A 22242-nucleotide genomic window follows, 5' to 3' on the forward strand; every position below is an offset into this window, starting at 1 on the left:
CACCCACGCCGTAGTGTTTCTCCACTAGAAACAGAGATAGGCACACCACTCAGAAAACTGGAAATTGAGTTCATAATTTCTGAGCTCTGGAAGCATATGGAAAGCAGTGATTGGTGGCTTTCTCCAAGCAGCTTGTTGTTGTGGATCATAATACACCAAGCTGAAACAAAAATAATGGGAGAGAAATGCCTGCCCGTGAGTACATTTTCTACCAATTATTTTATTTTCTTGATTTTTTATTTTTTTTTGGAAACTGTTCACGCTCGACCCGAGGCATTATCCTCTGCTTTTTTTTTCTCGTTTTTTTTGCCTGAGAGTGTGCTCGCGTACGCATCGAGAATTTGAATGGAACGATGATTACCCTCGCCTGTTCAAATTCGGCGTGCGGGTGTCACTGGAAATGAGGAGTTATTTCAACCGGAAAGTCACACGGATTCAGTAGTCCTCCTGTGCTAAAAGTCACTGCTTTCATCACAGGAAACAACGATATCCACAAGTCCTAATGCTTTATGGCAGCATTAATGAAAACGTGTTTGCTATCAAGGATTAATACTACATTATTTATTTGCTTAGCTATTTAATAAGCAGACACTCCGATCCAGAGCACCAATCAGTTTTAGTATATATTGTACATTATAGTAATGCGAGGTAGGTAGCACTGTTGTCTCTCAGCAATAAGGTTCTTGGTTCGAATCCCAGCTGGGGCCTTCCTGTGTTTAGTTTGTTCTCCCTCCCGATACTCCAGACTTCCTCTGAATTTCCCTTCTCAGTCCTAAGAGATGCAGGTTAGGTTAATTGAAGAGTATAAATTGCCTCTAGGTGTGTGTGTGTGTGTGTGTGAATAGTGTGTGGACTGGCAAACTGTCCAGGGTGTGCTCCTTGCCTCTTGCCCCAATGCATGCTGGGATAGCCTTTAGCATTCCCTCTAATCCTGACCAGGAATAAGCGGATTAGATGATGGATGGATGAAAATTATAATTGTGTACAGCTGGATATACTTTTCGTTTTTAAAATGGGTTAAATACCTTAACCCAGTGGTATCAATAACTGTGCCCTACCAGAGATTCAAACCCACAACCCTCTGAGCTACACGCCCAGCTCCCTAACCACTGCACTGCAGGGTCATCGGTTAACTGGAGCACGCCAGGGACTGGAGTGATGTCATATCCGGCGACGCATTTCCCAGCGAACGTAAAACGTTCTCACTACGTTCTTGCTGCAGTGTAGTGATAATGTTATAGCATTAACAAAACATTCCAATACCATTGTGAGGACATCTAGGTTGTCTGTGAATAAACAGCAGCCATGGTGGTTCTCTGTCCTGTGTCCCCCCTTTTTCGCGTTAATTGGGGGCTCGGGCGAGCGTTCCTCTTGCCCGGAACGAGGCAGATCAGGTGTGAACTTCGCGATCTGGCGGCAACCCTGAGCTCTCATTAACTTTTCATCTCGTAGGGTGGAATTCAGCCTGGCCATTACACCGCTACGTCTTTCTGAGCTCAAGAATGAATGACACTTTTTTTTATCCCTTGCAAATCTTAACCCCTCAATTTCTGCTTTCAGCAAAATGAACAAAATGACATTGTCTAAGTTTGGGACTTGCTTAAGTTTTTTTAAGCAAGTCCCAAAATAGTGTCCACTCATCCTCTTCTCTACAGGTGTCAGACTCCAGTTCTGGGGGGCCGCAGTATCTGCTGGTTATCTTGGTGTTCCCCACACCAGCAGTTCATTCGAGTCATTAATTGGCTCATGAATCCACACATCCTGTTCTCAAGGCCTTAATTGGCAGCTGATTGAAAGGACACCACACAAGCCTGCAGACACAGTGGCCTCTGTGGGAATTTAGTTTGACACCCTGTGTTTTTGAGAAACTTGTGGATTATATTTTTTTACTGTGCGCTGTAGCTTACATGCCTGAGTGACTGCTTGGCAGAGCATAAACCCCCAGAAGAGTAGGGTTTTTTTTGCTTGTTTGTTTTTCTCCAAAATTCCAAGTCAGTGTTCTAGAACTCCATTGCTTTCAGCTACCACCAGTAGTGATTGTTAACTCTCTGTAAACTCCATATTTGTACCATCGTAGCAAGATCTCTCTATAAACATAAAACCTGAAGGTGAGCAACCTGAACCTTTTTTTTTTGTCCATGTTAAACGTGAAGAGCTCAACCTTTGCCGTGAAAGCACGGGGACGTGTCGCTAGTTCTGGGATTTCCTGTCACGTTCGTTATCCGTGGCGGAGCCAGATCCGTTACTCCTGACGTCTCCCCCCCCCCCCCCCCCCCCTCGTTCCCACCTGGCAGGCTACGGTTTTACCCGGGACCCTGGACAGGGACCGCCGGAGGCGTTTTCGCGGTAAGCCCATCAGCCCGTCGCCGGGGACGGTTGGCGAGCGGCGCGGGGCAAACGGGCCTAATTACGGATCGGGGAGTTACCTCTCGCTGGCGCGGAGCGCGCCGCTCTCGGGCGCCGAGGCGTGGCTAATTTGTAGCAGCGCAGAGCACCTGAGCGGAGACACCTCGCTAAAGTCCGTCCCCCTGGTTTTTACCGCAATTACCTCACCGCGGACGGGAGCGTTTCCCCTCCTCTTCTGCTGCCGCCGGAACCCATGCCCCCCACCCCCACCCCCACTCACAGCTTCACGGGGGAGCTTGCTTAATTGCATCCGAAGGTAAAACACTCTCTCGCTTTTTTTCCTTTCCCCCCCCCTTCAATGACACTTGTCTGCGCTGCGATACAAGCAGCGATGACAGGGAGGTCACAAGCCCAGGTGGCCTCCATCCAACAAATTACGCTCTTCCTGTTTCCTGACTCGGGCGCACTTTAAAGTAACTGCACAGCCTACCGGTGTACAATAAAGTTAATTAAATCATCCCTGGGGAGTGGCTGGCTTGTGGCGTGCATGGTAATTATGTGATCCACCGTGACAGATTGGTACATGCGGTACTTTGTACTGTACCAGTTACTTTTATGACAATTATTTGGGTACTGCGTATATGTGGATGTTTTCAGGTATGGCTTTTTCTGGTTACTGCTGTGTCTCGATAACTCGGTAATTCAGGATAAGAACGTCTGAAAATAAATACTCCACCCAATTCAGAGAATCCAGAGAGCACTCTCTCAACCTGCGGTACAATGATGAAATCTACTTCAGCAGCCTAGATTTTCATGGCCGTCCCTGCAGTGCAAGAGAATGCAGTAACGTAGTCAACATTTGAGCAGTGAAGTATCTTTCCCGTGGAAGGAAGTCAGATGCACACGCAGGTTAGCGTTTGGTTATCCTTACGGTCACCAGAATGGACAGAGAAGAACACGCATGGCTGTATTCTTGTCTTTAGGGGCATTGTAAAATAAATGAGTATTAGCAGAGCAGTGAGATCTGGTGAGTCAGCATCTTTTTTGAGCTTTTCCTATGTAGGAAGGCGTAAGAAAACTGAAACAGCCCGCCTTGAACCAGAAATCGCTTCAAAGGCACCCGAAAACGTCACAAAGGTGACGCTAAAGGTGTTTCGTGATCCTGCTTTATGTACCCGAAAAATCCTTTTGGGACCTGAACGCAAATGTTTCAGCAAGATCTTCAAATAGCCCGGAAGGTCAAAGCAGCTCTGATCGTTGACATTGAGTTTTAATATTCTTTGTCTGCGTCGTTCGAAGCAACTAGGCATGCTCATCTGGGGATAGAGGACAAGGGGGAAATAAATTAAATTAAAACTGTTTACCTCCTTGTTTTACATTACTATATAAATATATTATGATTCAAAACATGAATAAAGATCTCCACCCCACCCCCCCCACCCATCCACACACACACACACACACACACACACACACACACACAGTTATTGAATGAAAATGGGCAACCAGGTCTCATTCCAGTCTACAGGAAAACTAATGAGCCTGGTTGGACCGAATGGCTTGCCCTTATGATTAAACTTTGTACAACGTCAAATAATCCATCACATGTAAATCATATGACTTATTTCACACTCTCAGACCCGCTGCACCTGTCACACTGTGCGGTAAAATATTCAGCATTTATACAGAGCATATAGGGGAGTTGATTTAACCCTGATTTAACCCCAATTCACCCTGATTTAACCCCAATTCACCCTGATTTAACCCCAATTCACCCTGATTTAACCGGTTGCCCCACATCCGCTTTCCACACAAGCAAAACTGACGCCAATTTTTAACGCAGACATTCACACGTCAGGGTGATACCCCATGAAACACACCGGAATACTGTACCTGCCAATTAAATTTTATCTGAGGTTATGAAATAACTCTGGATTGTACACCAAGCTTTTTAAAATCTTATTTTGGGAAATTCTCTACCACCCTTATTATTTCATAGAGTTTTAAGGCCTAACTCACTTGTAAAGAAAAAAATCACAGGTCAATCATTTTAGTTGACAGACTAAAATGGGGTATCAGAGTTGCTGTCTTTTTATGACCTTTTTTATGAAAAATGCACATTATCTGCACATTATCAGTTCTCACTGTGCAGCTAGTCTGAATTAATACCGAAATAACCAATACCAGCGGGCCAGCCCCAGCCAGGAGGGGAAACAGATTTCTCATGCGCAGTATAGCTTCAGTCTATTACAGGGACACAGAAATCAAATTAGCGCCCAGGCTGTGATCGGTGATGGGCTGATATCATTACCAGAGTTTCACTTGGGAAAGATTAAAGAGCTCCTCATTGGTAAGCCGACCACAGTAGACCCTGCAACTGATCCAATATATTTTAGGCTTTAATAAGAACTAATTATTTTCTAATGCAGCTCACCCCCCCCCTCCCCCTCCCCTCTCCCGTCCTAGTCAATATGCTTTAGCACTTCGACATTGGATATTCAGGGTAGGATTTCTATTCTTGTCCAGAAGGCATCAGGATTATGATGATGTTATTGCTGAATCATATTTAAGTTAGCTAAACACATTAGCACACGGATGGACAGTACACTGTGATGTGGTAAAATACAATTATTATCCAATTATACATTTCAAAAGTTCCTTTGGAATAATCATGGCCATGTTTTTTTTGTTGCTACAGTCTCTTGACATTCTTTCCAGTGAACACACGCGCATACACACACACACACACACACACACACACGTACACACACACACACACACACACACACACACACACACACGTACACACACACACACGTACACACACACACACACACACACACACACGTACACACACACACACACGTACACACACACACACACACACACACACACACACACACACACACACACACACACACACACACACACACACAACCTGCAGGAAGTAACAGCGTGGTTTCATAGCCCTTAGTCTTTAGGACCAGCACCTCCCACTCTTCTGGTCCAGATTAACAGCATATGTAACCGTGATGTCACTTCCTGTCAGTGATCGACTGGGAAGGGGGATGGCGACAGGGGACCGTGTGACCTTGACCCCACACAAGGGATCATGTGACCTTGACTCCATACTGGGGATCATGTGACCTTGACTCCATACTGGGGATCATGTGACCTTGACCCCCGCTGACTGGGATCCGATCCACCCGACAGACAGCCGTGAGTCTCCCCTTTTCCCAGTGCGACTGACACGTTCTCTCCTTCACTGTCACACGTTCAGTTCATCCTTCAAACAGAGGTGATCAAAGTGCGGTCACCCTTATTGAAGAGAAGAAACGGCGTACGGACACCGCGTTGAGATCCGTGACAAAAATTCAATCCCAAAGTTCAGGTTTCGCTCGAGGGGGCCGAAATTCGGGAGAAAGTTTTGGTTTTAAAAGGGCCTTGGAGAACTCCTTCAGATACCAGCAGCTACTGCAAACAGGTCGTGTGGAGAGCCAGAGTCTTTTCCACAGGGCCGGTTTACAGGGCTGGTTTGGACTGCTTTCCTCCCCCTCTGCCGTTTATTGGCATGGCTGTGCTGATGCACTTTGATTCGGACTCCCAGTGGCTGTGTCCCCCGCGCCCCTCTGCTCTCGCTCGTTTTGATATTTCCCTCTCTTCTTCTTGCCCGAGGCTCACAGCTAACAGCAGTGTGTGTGTGACACAAGGCTCTGGCCTGGGCCCCAACCCAGGCTCTCTCTCTCCTTCTCTCTCCTTCTCTCACTCACTCTCTCTCTGTCTCTCCTGCTCTCACTCACTCTCACTCACTCTGTCTCTCTCTCCTGCTCTCTCACTCTCTCTCTCTCTGCCTCTCTCTCCTGCTTTCTCACTCACTCTCTCTCCTTCTCTCTCCTTCTCTCACTCACTCTCACTCACTCTGTCCTGCTCTCTCTCTCTCTCTCACTCTCTCCTTCTCTTACTCACTCTCTCTCTGACTCTCTCCTGCTCTCTCACTCACTCGCTCTCTCACTCTCCCTGTCTCTCTCTCCTGTCTCTGACTCACTCTTTCTTTCTCTCCTGCTCTCTCACTCACTCTCCTTCTCAAAGTCTGCCTGGGTGGGACACGCTGGTGCAGCTGAGGGAGGTTGGGCAGAGACAGTGAGGTCAACACCCCCCCCTCCCCCGCCCCCCTCCAGAGCGGCGCAGTGCCATCCAAGCTCTCGTTTCCGTGCGGATGGATGACGGTGTCGGATTACCGCGGTAACGCCGGCCTCCGCTTTAACCCCGGGGCGACCGCCATCGCCATCGCCATCGCCAGCGCACCGGGGGGGTCACCAGCTCCTGGCACGCCAATTACCGCAAGCCTGGGCGCGCTGGCGTAACTCACCCGCCGTGAACCGCGCTCGGTCTGAATCATCCGACCGCACTGCATCGTGGGATAGGATGCTCCTCCGGGCCAGCGCTGGACGGGATGCCCACGGCCGTCACGCTCCCCCAACGGCCAAACCCCCCCCTCCCTCCCCCTCCCCCAAACCGCCCCCCCAGCATCGTGCCGGGAGGGTTTGGGTCTATGTTTAGAGCCTATACCCGTTTTCATTAACACGAAAAGCGCTCAACTACGTCCTGCTGTTTGTTCGCCTTCACAGCTTCCTTACATTGCTTCTCAAGACGCCTTATCTGAGGTCAGAGAATAATTTCCTCCACATCCGCAATTCCACAGATGTCCTTGTTAAATAAATAAACAAATAGCTGCGTAAGTAACTCACTGCTGCCATGTGAAAACCTAGCATGTGCGCGAGTCTCCATTCATCTTGATGTCAAAGTTTCATAACTGATGAAGCCGATTCAAAAATTACACGACTTACCCATAATGCTGTGCTGGTGAATAGAAAAGGTAAGCAAATTCCTTGGCAGTTTGTGAGAATTGCATTTGTTTTGTGTTTTAATGATACAAGGTTTTTACACGACGCCAGTCAAGAGTGTTTTGAGGTTGTTCCCTAGCTGTCACAAAGCATTTGTGCAATGTCGCTGCCTCTTCGTAGCAAGGTTATAACAGTGACACGACATCTCAGTAACGTTGCCAGAACATTTTGCGTTAGCTGGGTAGCCGCAAAGTCCCGTTACTGTGGCCTTCTGGGAAATCACACTAAAACCTCACCGAGGAAACAAATCAGCCGGAAATAAGCTAGCGGCCTCTCCCCTCGGCCTCGCTACGGGGGCCATTTTGGCTCAAAGACCACTGCCTCCTCCCTTTTTCAAATGGGAAATTAAACATTCGGACATTTGTGCGCATTTGAATTGGACCCCTCGGGCTATTCATTTGCGAACGTTGTAGTTGTAATTGGGTTGATGTAGCGTAATTACAACGCTGTCTTCCCTCCTCTCCTGAGATTCCCCCGGACTGACGTCCCACGCGATATATCTCACCCCGCCGCCACGTCCCCCTATTATATGGCTGTTAGCGCAAAAGCAATATTTTCTCATTTGCATCTCGACGCCTTTTTGCGCAAGTATTTGTAAACTGTCAACCAGATGTCCCGCAATGATCTCCATTAACCTGTACTCCCCCCCCAAGGTAAGACAAGAGACTTGTGCATTTGCACTACAGGTTGGTGCTGTTGCCTGTCAGCCAAAGCCTTCCGGAACTGTGTTATGAAACATGATGATCTTGTTTGAGTCGGGAGATATGGATACAGTCAACGGAGGACCGTTTAGGGAGCGTTTACACCCCACCCCCCCCCACCCCCGCAGACGGACGGACGGGCGGAAGCTGAACTCTCTCCGCCGCTATTGGGAGAAACCTGATAAAAGGCCGGAAACGGAGCCTCCTGATTGGCCCTCCTCTACCTCTCTCACACCCCTCGACCCGGCCATCTCGTCTGATCTCTCTCACGCAGATCGGGTGTCGATATCTCTTTTTTATTTTTTTTATTTTTTTTTCTCGGGCGAAGGCAGTCACACGGAAGCCCTTGAGCACAGCAGAGGCGACAGAAAAGCCGTTTAATTTGTTAATTTCCCCGGTCCCGTTCGCCTGTCCCCGTGTGACTGAAGGGGGGGCGGGGGGTTCGTGGTGCGCGGCTGGAAGAAAACTTCAATTTCAGAAGGAGCCTCAGGCTGAATAGGACCGCGGGAGCGTGTGCTTATAGCACCGTGGCTGGTCTCCTGTGGCGGTTTAGGAAGCCGCTCGATAGCCGCGGTGTTTTTTCCCCCCGAAATTCTGCGCTCAAACAGAAAGTTCTGTCTCTACTCTGTCTGCAGAAGTTCGCAGCTCACCCTCCAGAACGGTTCTCTCACCCCTTGGGCGTTCAGCCCGACGTGGCCGCCAGCTCAATGGCGCCTTCTGCTGGACTGGAGGCTAAAGAGGCACTAGTTAGCTCCTGGGCTGTGTTTCTGTGGTGGAGAGCTGCGTGTGTGTGGGAGGTAAGTCACGTGACTTGCTTACCTGGGCACGTGGGCTGGCGGGAGTCCGGAACCAGCGGCTCTGGAGGCCTTCCGGACACTGATGGAGGGGGGGGATGTGTGCCCCTGGGGGGTCAGGGTGTGGGGGCTCCCCCCCACCACAAAAAGGAGGGGGGGATCGCTCGACTCCAGAGTCATGTCGGCCAGGGCGAGGGGGGAACTTGTGACGGGCGTCACCCTGGTGCCGTTCCACCCCCGTCAAGCAAGTCCACCCCTCCCGAAAATACATGAGCTCCACCCTACTTATGTAAGGCGTCCATCAGAAAAATACATATTCAGAATGGCAATAAATAAATATTAATTGCTTATGTAATTATTCATTAATTTGTTATGCAAATCTAACTTATGGAATCGTTAATCTAGGTGACCTGAACGCGGACTCCTTGCAATTATTTTTAGCGCACTTTAATTAATAATAAAGGACGTTTATATAACACGCGTTGTGGACGCCCAGGCGACTCCCATAGTTTCAGCGCCGCAAATATCAACTGCCGATCGTACGTCGGTAACGGCTATAAATAACACGGACACCTGTAACCGCGCGCATCGCGAAATGTATCACGGCGCTCGTCTTGCCGCTACCTTAATTATAAACTACGACATAAATGGTGGCGGTCACTTTTACGACTTCTAATAATATGATCACTGTCTAGTAAAGTCACGCGCCTGTAGCTTCTTTGCGTCTGAAGTTAAAACCGAATGGAAAAACAAACAACCGAAGGGACTAGTCCGCAGCGAAAAGTGGCACGAAACGTTTTGAGCCGAACGAGCCAGCACGGCAATTTAATTTTGTCATGGAACGAGATTCAAGGACGTCGGCGCGTTCAATCAGACTACTGAACACAGAGGGACACGCGGGAATGCTAATGCTAATCGTCAGAGAGAGGGCACTCGGAGCTGCTATTTAAAAAATAAATCAGTTGCTTCGTTTTATATTTCACACACACGCACGCACTTACAATCCCTTTGGCATATCTTTTGCAAGGCATTGCATCAGTCAAACAAGAGATGATTAAATCGAGCAGTACATCTAATAGGCTACGATTCAAAGATGTCATTACATGTAAATATGGACAGAACTGGAAACTGTACATATTAAATAAATATTATATTAAATAAATAAAGTCTGTAATGAACAATTGCAAAAATTGCTTTGCTTCGACTTTGGCATTTCCAGTAGAGAGATGGGCCTGATCTTGTTTCCCTCAGTACCCAATCTTATTTACATGTTTATTATTAGTAAGTACTGATTGAAGAAAAACAGCATTCGGGGTTTTTTTGTTTTTATTTAAATGTCATCCTCTCCAAGCGCCCGAGGAAGAATTCTCCAGGTGTGCGAACACCCTCGCCCAATTATTTACAGGATACACAACAACCAATCAGAGGGCTAACAGCACAGAGGCCTGTGATGCATTAGCCGCGACGCTACGGTCAGCCCGACGACTGGCTGATCTGCTGCAGGCTCACCTCTCTTTCCTGCGCTTGAGGTCAGAGAGGGGGGGAATCGGCCGGTGGACGTGCTCGGGGACAGACGGGCAGAAGAGGCCAGCGCAGTGGAGCCGAAACAGGGGGCCTTAAAATAAAACTCCCCCCCCCCCCAAAAAATAAATACAGTAATAATAAAAAAGGACTTCAAAATACACAGCGGTCTGTCTGGAAGGTGGCTCACAGGATTGGCTCTGTGAAGCGGCCGCAGGAAGAGAGGGAGGAAATGGGCTTTATGTTCGGTGAGTGGAGGAACAGTGGATTTGAACAGACAGGACTAAGGAATCCGCAGAGCACCGACAAACTGCCCCCAGCCCTCCCTCCTCTGGGCCTGTACTCCCGTGGGTTTGCATCCCAGGGCGTACGGGCGAGCGAAAATTCCCCATGTCCTCCGCGCCCCCCCCCCACTCCGTCCCATCACTGCCCCTCACAGTCCGCAAAGCTCCAAACATCCTGATTCACGTACCATTTAAGGTGTGAGGTCACAAATATGCGATTAGAAAGTTCTTAACTCAATATTCTAATCGCTGACGTCACAATCACTGCTGGTAACTGAAAGCAAAGGAGTTCTAGAACACTGACTAAGAATTTTGGGGGGAAAAAAAACATTCCGAAAAGATCCACTCTTCAAAGGGTTAACTGTATTTCAGGATGAATAAAAACCAAACATTTTCATATAATTGGCTGGGCTTAGTACCCATGAGCACTCAGCGTATGAACTGGGACAGAAAGTGACAGTATAATGGATCTTAATATTTTTTCCACACCACCCCGCCCTTCCATCCTCCCCAACCCCCTACTTCGGCGAGGACATCTTTATCAAGGGCAAAGCCCTCTTATAAATGCAAGGGGCATTAGTCTTCATACAGATGAATGACAATGGCAGCTCAGAGTCCCATTTCATTATCTACGTTTCTTTGGCACAAAAACTAAAAGAGAAAAAAAAAAGAAAAGAAAAAAAATCGCCCAACAAAACATGCTCTGACCTTGTGTTTCCTACACAGATAAGCACGGAGAAGATTGATTTCTTTTCAGCTCTTGATTCATGCTTGCCATTGTTCCGCGCCCCCCCCTCCCCCAAATAAGTAAATAAATAAATAAACTCTGTGAGGACCATAGTCTAGAAGTGCTGAGGTAGTATATTAATTACACTGAAAAGACTGTTCATGGGGGGAAAAAATAAAAAGTTTGAACCCGACACCACAGATACTTTTACACTGCAATCTGACGCCTTCACTCCATCACAAGGACCTCCCAAAAAGAAGGACAGGATATCATATTTGTTGACTCATCATTACTCGTTCTGTGAAAAAAAGACATGCATTTGCCCTGCTTTATAAAAAAAAAAACCTGTTGTTTGACAGTAGTGGCCACTAGATGGCACTGTAGTCCTTTTCAAACATTCTTTAGGGTTCAACTGAGATACCTTATAGTTTTCTTTACTTCTACGCAGTATGGGGCATGTAGTCTCCGTTTGACTTCTCCAGCTTTATGTCATGTCCAAATGCCCCCCTCTCTGCTCTCGATAACCATAAATCTAAAAGCTTAACTTCCTGCAGACTAAAAGCATCCAACTGCCAGCATCTATCAGCTACAACAGGGGTGCCTAACCCTGTTCCTGGAGATCTACTGTCCTGTGGGTTTCCACTGTGAAACCCTAACAAAGCACACCATCATTCAACAGCTAGAGCAGGGCTGCCCAACCCTGTTCCTAGAGGTCTACCATCCTGTGGGTTTCCACTCCAACCCTAACAAAGCACACCTCACTCAACAGCTAAAGATCTCATCGAGCTTCCAACTCGTTGAATCAGACGTGCCGAGTTAGGGTTGAAATGAAAACCAATGAAAAAACATTAGGACATCTCCAGAAAAACAGGGTTGGGAACCGCTGGTGTAGAGACAAAGTCTTGAGTGTAGTATGATCAACACGAAAAGCAAACGAACCACGACTGAAAATATCACCTGTACAGAGTCAAAAAAAAAAAGCGATCAAATCTGGAGAGGTGCCTCTTCTCATCTCTCCAGCCTTTTGAGTTCTACATTGATCTGGCAATATAACCAACCACCTGCCCTTCAGGGATTGCGATAGGCAGGAAATCTCACAGCGCCATACATCTGAAAGTCAAAACAATAAAATACACGTGATAAAGACGGCCTTGTGGTTTCCTGCGAGGGGAATCAATGAAGAAAAAAAGGTTTCGATTGCCTGCGGGAGCTAGTTTTTTTTTTCTGAAACTTCAATACGTTGCACATGAAATTATACTTTCCCGCATTCCTGATATAAGAATTTATGTTTTGAGAGTGAGCTGGTTTATATGCCATTTTGAAAAGTTACGTTGAGAATTTAAATGCTGATGAAAGAGTAAAGGAGTCAACAGTAAAAATGTAGTTTTATTAGAGGTCTAATTCTGCCACTTACGACTGATGGTACATGCATATATAGAGATTGATAAGATAGAACAAATGCCACTATCAGCTGCTGAATCCTAGCATCCTCTGTTTAAGGTAAATGCAAACAGGACATACCTTTAGCATTTATTGTGTTGCTTTGTTACAGGGTGCGAGAAGTCTAGGAGAAAAGGCACTGAAATTCACAGTCGCTGAGGTGATCTAGGTCAGGGATACTTCAATCTGGCCCTCGATGCTGGTAGTACCACTGATTATCTCCTACCCGATAGTCAGCTTATCGATTAATGGCACTGATTGGCCAGAGATTTGCCCCGGATTTAATTCAGCTCCTGATTGGTGGGGAATAATGACAACTGGCAGTGCTGCTAGCCTCGAGGGCTGGACCTGAGTATCCCCGCTCAAAGTAAAACTAAGTAAAGTCTGAGGTGCCTAACATTACATTAAAGGCATTTAGCAGACGCTCTTATCCAGAACGACTTACATTGTATCCATTTATACAGTTGGATACATACTGAAGCGATGCAGGTTAAGTACCATTGCTCAAGGGTACAACGGCAGTGTCCTACCGGGGAACCGAACCTGCGACCTTTAGGCTACAAGACCAACTCCTTAGCCATCATACTATAGTGCCACCCCTAACAGAGCCCCCTGTGGGTGCAGTGCATGATGGGAAGACGGAGGGCGTGTCATTTCTTCTTGCCGGCGCTCTTCGGCTGTTTGCGATTGGTCACCTGGGGCTGGGGCGTGGTCTTCTCTCGCTCCGCCTCCAGTGCTGACTCCGCCCCCTCCCTCTTTAGCTCCGCCTCCAGAATCCGGCCCCAGTACGCCTCCCGAGCCTGGAGGATCCGCCTCCTCTGCTGGTCCAGGGCCATCTGATTGGACAGGACAGGCGCTCGTCACGGTCTGTATCCGCCTCATAGGATCGCAGAGGATCAGCCACAGGCTTCATCTTACACTCAACCCATCACGCCCTTCTAACTTAGCGTAGCGCCCATTAGAAACATGGCGTCGTACACGTTTTCTACTGGGGAGGGAAAATAAAAAAACCCAATTCAGCTAAATGTGGGGGGGGAAATGCGAGATGATTGGCCTTAAAAGGCCAACGGGTGTGTAAAAAGTGAATCAGCTGATGCCCTGGTGCACTGTGGGATGCCGAGTACAGCCGAGTACATATGGGTGCACTGGCAGGAACCAGCCAGCACTTTCTGTTTTTTTTTACGGGTGAAAGATGGAATTTGCTGGGACGTCCGGTCCAATGGACAACGTGTGTCTTAAGGGCGACGCGGATTCCCGCCTCGCATCGGTGCGGTGTTTTGGGGGGGCGACGCAAGCCACGAACGTCCCTGCGAGCGAAAGCAGAGACGCCGCTCAGAACCACCCCCCCCCCCGGGCGACCCCCCATCCCGCCAGTCACGAGCGCTCAATCAGCCCGCCGTTCAAACGCGTTTTCTGTACCGCCGCGCGGGCGAAATAAAAAAACTCCCCCCCGTCGCCGCGGGAACCGTCCACGGGAGGCTTTTCAGAGCTTCCTCCGCGGCTTTGTGCCAGAGCATGCTGGGAAGGATGCGCTTTTTCACGAAGAGACGCGGCGGCGGCGCGCAGATGTTGCCGTGGCGATGCTTTCCTTCCTTCCTCCTTCCGTTTCCCGCGCCCTGACACGGCTCACTAAGGACTCTTTTCAAATATTTGTTATCCCCGCCCCCAACAGCGACTGCCACTCAGTATAACAAACCTTTTTTAAACACCCCCCCCCCCCCCCCGCAGCGTCAAAATTACCAGTCTCGCTAATCCCGGCGTTTTTAGGGCTCAGACTCCGTGCCGCGAAACGAGCTCCATTCGCCGGTGATTTCAAGCACTCCTCATAGAACTGCTCTGAAAAAAAAAAAACTGCCATCAATTCCCCGGATAATTTTCCATTAAAACGCCTCAGCGAATTTGCCATCAAGCGCCACTTCTCACCTGTGTGCACAACACCCACCAAAGCAGCCGTTCCAGAATTCCGTTATTGCTTATGTCATAGCGTCACGTGACATCAGCAAGCCTTGCGCACGTTGCATCAGCGTTGAACCAAAATCGAATACGTACTCGCACTTCAGTAACTGTGGTTCTTTTCCAGAGCTGCCGAAGTGTGTGCGGGGGTAAGATTGCGAAAATATCCACCCAAATAAACACGCACCTCCTCAGCCAAAAAAACGCAGAGGAGGTGCGTTTTGGCTGCCCCTCAGGACCTTGGACAGCGACACGCCCACCTGCAGGCAGCCACAGCTGCGGCAGACTGATAAATCAGGCCAGGTGTGGCTTGTAGTCCTTAACAGGCATCGAGTCATTTGGAAACACATCAACTGTCTGACGCAGGAGCGCTGCCTTCACGAGTACTTCACATCGGACATTTCCCTTTTCTAAGAGCGGTGAACTTTTTCAAAGGATATTTCAGCTTCTGTTTGTGTTTTTAAAGCAGCTAAAAAAATATGCCTTCGTACTCTGGATTTTAATTAAAATTATGTTCTGATTTCCTCTGTTCTTACAGTTTTACATCCCCCCTATTTTTTATTGCTTTTAGTGCTGCTTAGTCTTGCTTTTATCGTCCATTTGTTCTTGTTTTTATTATTGCTTTTTTATTTAAGCCATAGCACACAGCTCTTTGTGCCGCAATCTACGTCCAGCGGGATGCCGCATAAATAAAGTTTTATTCTTTATGAGGGCAGTAGAGAGAGTTCTTGCACCTCATACCGACGCGTGAGTGCTGACCTTGGATCAGTTGTGGCTTTCATGCTCGTAATGGACGAGGTTAGGACGTGGGTGGGGGGAAGACTGATCCCAGATCAGTTGTGGCTTTCATGCTCGTAATGGACGAGGTTAGGACGTGGGTGGGGAGAGACTGATCCCGAATCAGTTGAGGTTTTCATGCTCATAACAGGCGGTTAGGACGTGGGCGGGAGAAGGCTGATCCCAGATCAGTTGTGGCTTTCACGCTCGTAATGGACGAGGTTAGGACGTGGGCGGGGGGGAGACTGACCCCAGATCAGTTGTGGCGTTCATACTCATAAACGGACGAGGTTAGGACGTGGGTGGGGGGGAAGACTGATCCCAGATCAGCTGTGGCTTTCACGCTCGTAATGGACGAGGTTAGGACGTGGGCGGGAGAAGACTGATCCCAGATCAGTTGTGGCTTTCACGCTCATAATGGACGAGGTTAGGACGTGGGCGGGAGAAGGCTGATCCCAGATCAGCTGTGGCTTTCACGCTCATAATGGACGCAGTTAGGAAATGGGCGGGGGGGAGACTGACCCCAGATCAGTTCGGCGGGCCCCGCCCCTCACCTGCAGGCCCTCGTACAGGTCCAGGTGGCGCCTCTTGAGCTGCTCGCGGGAGAGCCGCTCCTCCTCCCGGCGCTCCAGGATGGTGTCGCGGATCAGCCGGAAGCCCTGGATCCTCTCCGCCTTCTCCCGCCGCTGCGCCTCCTCCACGGAGACGTCCTTCAGCACGGGCTCCTCCCTCTGCCTCCTGCCCCAGAGAGGGGGGGGGGAGAGAGAGAGGAGAGAGAGGAGTGAGAGGGGAGGGGGTAGAGAGGAGAGAGAGGGAGGGAGAGAGAGAGGAGGGGAGAGAGGAGGGGAGAGAGAGAGGGGGGAGAGAGAGTGAGGGGGGGGAGAGAGAGAGAGGGGGAGGGAGGGAGAGTGAGGGGAGGAGAGAGGGGGGGGAGGGAGGGAGGGAGAGAGGAGGGGGTGAGAGAGAGAGAGAGGGGGAGTGAGAGAGAGAGAGAGGCACGCACACACACGTACGCACACACACACACCCATACCTGTACGCTAGGTTACCTCAAATTTGCACTTGTCCTCAACTTCACTCGGCTCACAAAAAAAAAAAAAAAAACGAAGATGTTTTTTTCACCACAAACAGCTCAGCAATTTAGCAATCAGCAAAATGAGCCCAAATGTGGAAGAAGAAAAAGCCCCTCAACACCTGGGTCTAATTGGAGCGTAAGTCAGAGTCGGGGACAGACGCTGATTGAATCGAAGTCTCATAAACGTTCCTTCATCAAATCAGACCTGTTTGCGTTTCCCAGCCCCCATTTAAAGCCCCAAATTTGCGCAGCGCCCCATCGGGGAGATGAGGGGGAATTATCACGCGCCTGAATGAGCCCTGATTGCACGACTCCGTCTTCCTTTCTCATCCCACGGCAAAGGCAAAGGCAGCCGTTTATCTTCGTCTGACCGAAAATATTCGACGCCGACGCCGACCGGCTAAAACACGGGTTCGGTCGGAAATGAATATAAACGAGCGCGGGAGACTGTTGCCGAGCGACTGGGCGGGCGGCATGTGCGGGCACTGAAAAAAAACCGAAAAACTATTTCATCTTCTAAAGAACAGGGTGGTCGTTCTTTTTGGGGCTGACCGACCTTCACAGAGAGGAAGAGGAGGAACGAAGGCTGCTCCCCTGCCTGCAATGCAGGGAGGGGTGAAGCAGGGGGGGGACAACTAATTTCTCTCCTCTGATTGGCCGACTCCCACTGCCGGCTCGCGGTGGGGTGTCAGTCGTCACTAGACGGATAGATACGGGGCGATGAGCGGAGATCTCTGGGGAACTTGAGGCTAATTCGGCCCAAAATAGCTTTGTAATTAATAGAGTCAAATATTAGCATATTAATCCAGTGGGAAAGGAGTAGAGAACTGTAAAAGCGAACACTGAGGAAAAAGTGTCATGTAACGCCTTTCCAAGAACGCAAGGATGAAGCCCGTGAAGTAACAGAAGACATTTTAAGCTAGCGAGTGTGTGTGTGTGCGTGTCTGTGTGTGTGTGTGTGTGTGTGTGTGTGTGTGTGTGTGTGCACGTGTGTGTGTGCGTGCGTGTGTGTGTGTGTGTGTGTGCAGCAGACATATAGGACATTTTGAAATTCACCGTTAGATCTTTAACTGGATGTACTGTGCGTTTGGTCTCTGAAACCATAAAGGGGTGTGCACAGCACCTCTGTTCCTGAATCCCCAGGAATGAAAACAACATCAGGCTTTTAAAAGCAGAGTTTGTCTCAACGGTGGGTTTGATTCCCAGAGTAAGGGAGCGACATGGACGTACAGGGGCTCCTAAAAACCGTGGAACTTCCCTGCTCACTGGTTCTGAGTCAGTGCTACACAGGCTCCATTTATAACAAATCAGATCTCAAGGACAATTAAAGGTCAAACGTACGGTTTTCAAATCTCCGCTTTATTCGGGCTTCCCCTGAAACTGCTTTGTTTTCAACGATGGAACTGCACCGGAGAGAGGGAACTGATGTCGAGTTCCCAAAAACAATGACTCCCCCACCAAAAAAAAATTATTCCCCCTGCTGCAGTTCTGGCTTTTAAATGCCAGCCAGTTCCCGCAGACTCTGGCCTGTGCACAGACACTCATTTCCCAGCGTGCTTTGCAGGGCATGTCAGCAGCCAATGCCTTGTCAAAGCCAGGCTTAACGAACGGGCCAGAGAGCGAGCCAATTAGTTAGCACCACCAGCACGTTTAGATCAACACTTGCCATTTTAATGACATCAACCCTTTTATAGCCTGGTTAGCCTGGAACGAACATTAGCGGCAATTCTTCAGGTTCAGCACAGGAGAAGGAGCACCAAGTTGTGTCTCCAGACATAAAAGGGAACACATCCACGGCCGGGGAGACGTTCCAAAACATTTAAGAACGCAAAGTATTAGTCAGCTCTGAGAAATCACAGCCTGCTCTTAACGCGCATTCAACACTTCTCCAGGGTTTAACGTCTCCACAGAACTTTAAATGGAACCGAAGTGACAATAGCTGAACGTTTCTCAATCGGCCTAATTTGCCGTCGCTCTGCTGGAGTGCGTTGGAGCCCTGGGCTGGTTCACCGATGACGCAGACCGACATTCCCCCCGGTCGAATAATTGGATAATACGTGGAACGCGAGCTGTCTATAATTATAAACAGCGACTCGATTGAATATAATGAATGGAGAATCTTTCGGAGCTAAAAAGCCAGACATCCGTCAAGCAGACAAAAACGGAGACGGGCGAACTGCGAGGCGATGAAGGAGAGAGAGAGAGAGAGAGACGGAAGTCTAGTTCGCTCACACTCAGCCTTTATCATGGGAGAGCGAGAGGGAGGGAGAAAAAGAGAGAGAGTGCGGCAGAGGCAGAGAAAGAGAGGGGGAGGGAGGGAGAGAGGTAGACAGAGACAGAGAGATGGTGACAGAGAGAGAGGGATGAAGGGAGAGAGGTAGAGAGAGGGAGGGAGAGAGAGGTTGAGACAGGGAGAAAGAGAGAGAGAGAGAGACAGAGAGATGATGACAAAGAGAGAGGGAGGAAGGGAGAGTGAGGTAGAGATAGACAGAGGGAGGGAGCGAGGTAGAGACAGAGGGAGATAGAGAGAAGGTGACAGACCTGATAAAGGGGGTAAGGTCCATGGGGTGCTGGAAGGTCGGCTGGTGCTCTTCCCTCTGAGTGGAGGCGTTTGGAGGAACATCTGGATCTGCAGGCGGGGCAGCTGTCAGAAAACACAGCGGAGAAAAACATCATTATCCAATAAAAACACAGCACACACAGCTGTTCACTGCACACCCTGACGATCTGCCAAATTTTCTGAGTGCACTAGTCTGTGCCCGGCCCATTAAAATCCTTTACATCCCAAACCTCGAACGCAGGCGAAAGGGCCAATTAGCTATATTCTAGAATTAAACCCAAGCCCTTTTCACCCAGCCAATCAGAAAGGACCTCAGGGCCCGGTTTTCCGTTCAGGAAATGGCCTCGTGTACGCATCTCGCGTGTTCTACTTAATAGAGTTCAGGTCTCGGGGCTGTTTGTGATGTCACAAAAGCCCGGCAGGCCTGGCTGACCAATGAGAGGGGAGGGTTTATAAATCTGAAAGCTCAGCTCAGCCTCTCCGCAACTCCTGCACCTGAGCTGAACTTGTGGAGGCGGGGCCTCATCAGGGGACGACTGGGTACAGCCACAAGTACGACGTGCGGCTGTATCCTGAGAAGAACCTGCGTGTGCAATTATTCTGAGATCTTCAAATCCTCTCGTTTAGCAAACACTGCTGTGATTGCTCACCATCACACAGACACCAGTCATAAGGCTGCTTGTGTCTGCTCCGAGAACACTTGGATGTTGTGTGTGTATGTGTGCGCGCGCATGTGTGCTTGCATGCGTGCATGTATGTGTGTGTGTGTGTGGGTATATATATGTGTGTGTGTGTATGTGTGTGCGTGTCTTTCTGTCTGTATGTGTGTGTGCGCATGTGCATGTCTCTCTCTGTGTGCGTGTGTATCCATGTCTCTCTGTATGCGTGTGTGTCTCTGTGTGTGTGTGTGTGTAATTAAACAGAGGATATCCAGGTCTATCTCCATCTCATCTCCTCCTCAGTGTGCGTGTGTATTGCATGTCTCTCTGAGTGTGTGTGTGTGTAATTAAACAGTGGATATCCAGGTCTATCTCATCTCCTCCTCAGGGCGCGGGGACTCTGCTGACACGCCGGATTCCAGATCGCTGCAGGGGGGCAGGAGCCGGGCCCAAATCCGGCCCGTTACCCGAGCCAGCGGACAGTTCTGCTCACCGCAGCAACCGAGCCGCCACTCCACCGAGAGCCGCTAACACTCACCGGGATTTATTACCGAGGAGGAGGAGGAGGAGGGGGAGGAAGGCTTCTGTTCTCCAGGACTGACGTGAGCAAGAATTATCTACGGTCGCGTGTAACACAAAAACGGGCGATTCCACGGGCCGTCCGGTGATAAATCAGGAGCGTCCTGAGTGAGCCCACGCAGCGCACGTCAAAATAAACACCACATAATCGGGCCGCAGGAGTGCGATAGCCTGATCTCCAACAGAGGGGAGAAAATGAAGGGTGAAAATGGTGCGTTTCTATGGACTGAAGGAGAAGGTGCTGAGCCATTATGACAGGTAAGATCAGAGACCTTTACGCACGACTGAAAGCACCAACAATATGAGAATGAGCACTGGAACACTGGACTGATATCTGTGTGTGTGTGTGTGTGTGTGTGTGTGTGTGAAAGAAGAGAGTGTGTGCGTGCATGTATGCCTATGTGTGTGTGTGAAAGAAGAGAGAGTGTGTGTGTGTGTGTGTGTGTGTTTATATAGAGAGCAAGAGAAGAGAAGGACACATTCGCAATTGATTCATTTTGCAGACGCTCTCATCCGGATCACCTTACAAGTGTGTTCATTGACAGCGGCAATACAACACGGCACACTCTTATCTTTAATAGCTGCCAGCAGCCTAACACAGCACTAGAAAGATATACAGAGAGAAAGAGAGAGAGAGAGAGAGAGAGAGAGAGATCTTTGATTCTCCGTTATTTAACAGTAAAAAAGGAGACATACAATTCTAGTTATACATAATAATCAAAGATGGAAAGAAAACCAACACAATAGAAAAAAACAGGAAAAGAGAGAGAGAGAGGGAGAAAGAGAGAGAGAGAGAAATAGACTGAGAGAGAAAGAGGGAGAGAGAGAGTGAGAGAGAGAGAGAGAGAGAGAAATAGACAGAGAGAGAAAGAGGGAGAGAGAGAGAGGGAGGGAGAAAGCGAGACAGAGAGAGAGAAAAAGAGAGACAGAGAGAGAGAAAAATAGAGAGAGCGAGATAGAGAGAGACAGAGACAGAGAAAAAGAGAGACAGAGAGAGAGAAATAGAGAGAATCACCCGTTTCATCGCCCTCCTCCGCTGCCGTGGCGACGGCTGGCTCCGCCTCCTCCGCAGGCTCGGCGGCGTCGCGGCGCAGGGTCTTGTTGATGAACTGCAGCCGGGCCTGCATGGCCTGAGAGGGACAGAGCAGCGCAGCGACACGTCGGCAGTCGGCACAGCCGCCGCGGCAAGCGCAACAACCGCAGCGTGGCTAACACCGGAGACGCGGCGAGGAAGAACATGTGACCGGGCGGGGGTTCAATGGGGAGGTGCAGGGGGTGGGTAAGGCAGACAAAGGTGTGGCAGTTAGGTCGGTGCTAGGATGGCAAGGACTGCTAACAACGCAGCCAGTGAGGTCTGGTACAGTAAGGTGAAAACAAACAACAAAAAAAAAAACACTCCTGTAGCTGTTCGGTCCAGTCGCTTATGGGTGCTTTTGCCTTTTTGAAAATGAACCAATCAGGTCTCTGCCTAACAAACGCAGCCAGTGAGTGTCTGTGTCTGAATGGTGAAGTGTGACATTATTCAGGACCAAACAGCACGGTCTGTACTCAGACTCAGACACCAGCTGTTTGTGTGCTGTTTACTCAGTGCGCTGTTTAGTACTTTCAGACAAACGGACTGTGACTGAACAGGGGGTTCAGTACACAGTGATCACATGTCACACGGACCGCCTTTGTGGACAGGACACCGCATTACCATGGCCAAGGCCCTGCATACATATCAGAGAACAGGGAGCGGAGAAAGAGGAGAGAGGAGGAGGAGACCGTGAGAGATTCATAGAAAGAGAAACTGAGAGAGACGGAAGAAAGAAGAGAGAGATTTAGGGTGAGGAAGACTGAGAGACTGAGAGAGACCTTACGAGTCAGAGAGAGAGAGATAGATAGAGAAAGAGAGGGAGGAAGAGCAAGGGAGAGAGGGAGAT

At 49.2% G+C, this 22242-nt stretch overlaps 1 protein-coding gene across 3 annotated transcripts in view; it reads right to left on the bottom strand.

Annotated features, from left to right (window-relative positions):
• Positions 1 to 12752: 12752 nt before the first annotated feature.
• adgb (androglobin) overlaps positions 12753 to 22242 on the bottom strand; it is a 55879-nt gene continuing 46389 nt past the window's right edge. For 2 of the 3 annotated variants that reach the window (XM_064340497.1, XM_064340498.1), the window contains exons 33-36: positions 21336 to 21450; positions 19064 to 19166; positions 16002 to 16185; positions 12753 to 13553 (exon numbers count right to left, since the gene is read on the bottom strand). In XM_064340497.1, the coding sequence (XP_064196567.1) occupies positions 13368 to 13553; positions 16002 to 16185; positions 19064 to 19166; positions 21336 to 21450 (588 nt within the window). In that variant the 3' untranslated portion in view covers positions 12753 to 13367. The other variant, XM_064340499.1, reaches the window with a different exon arrangement.

The sequence above is a fragment of the Anguilla rostrata genome, chromosome 6 (assembly GCF_018555375.3).
Source record: "Anguilla rostrata isolate EN2019 chromosome 6, ASM1855537v3, whole genome shotgun sequence".
Classification (NCBI taxonomy): Eukaryota; Metazoa; Chordata; class Actinopteri; order Anguilliformes; family Anguillidae; genus Anguilla; species Anguilla rostrata.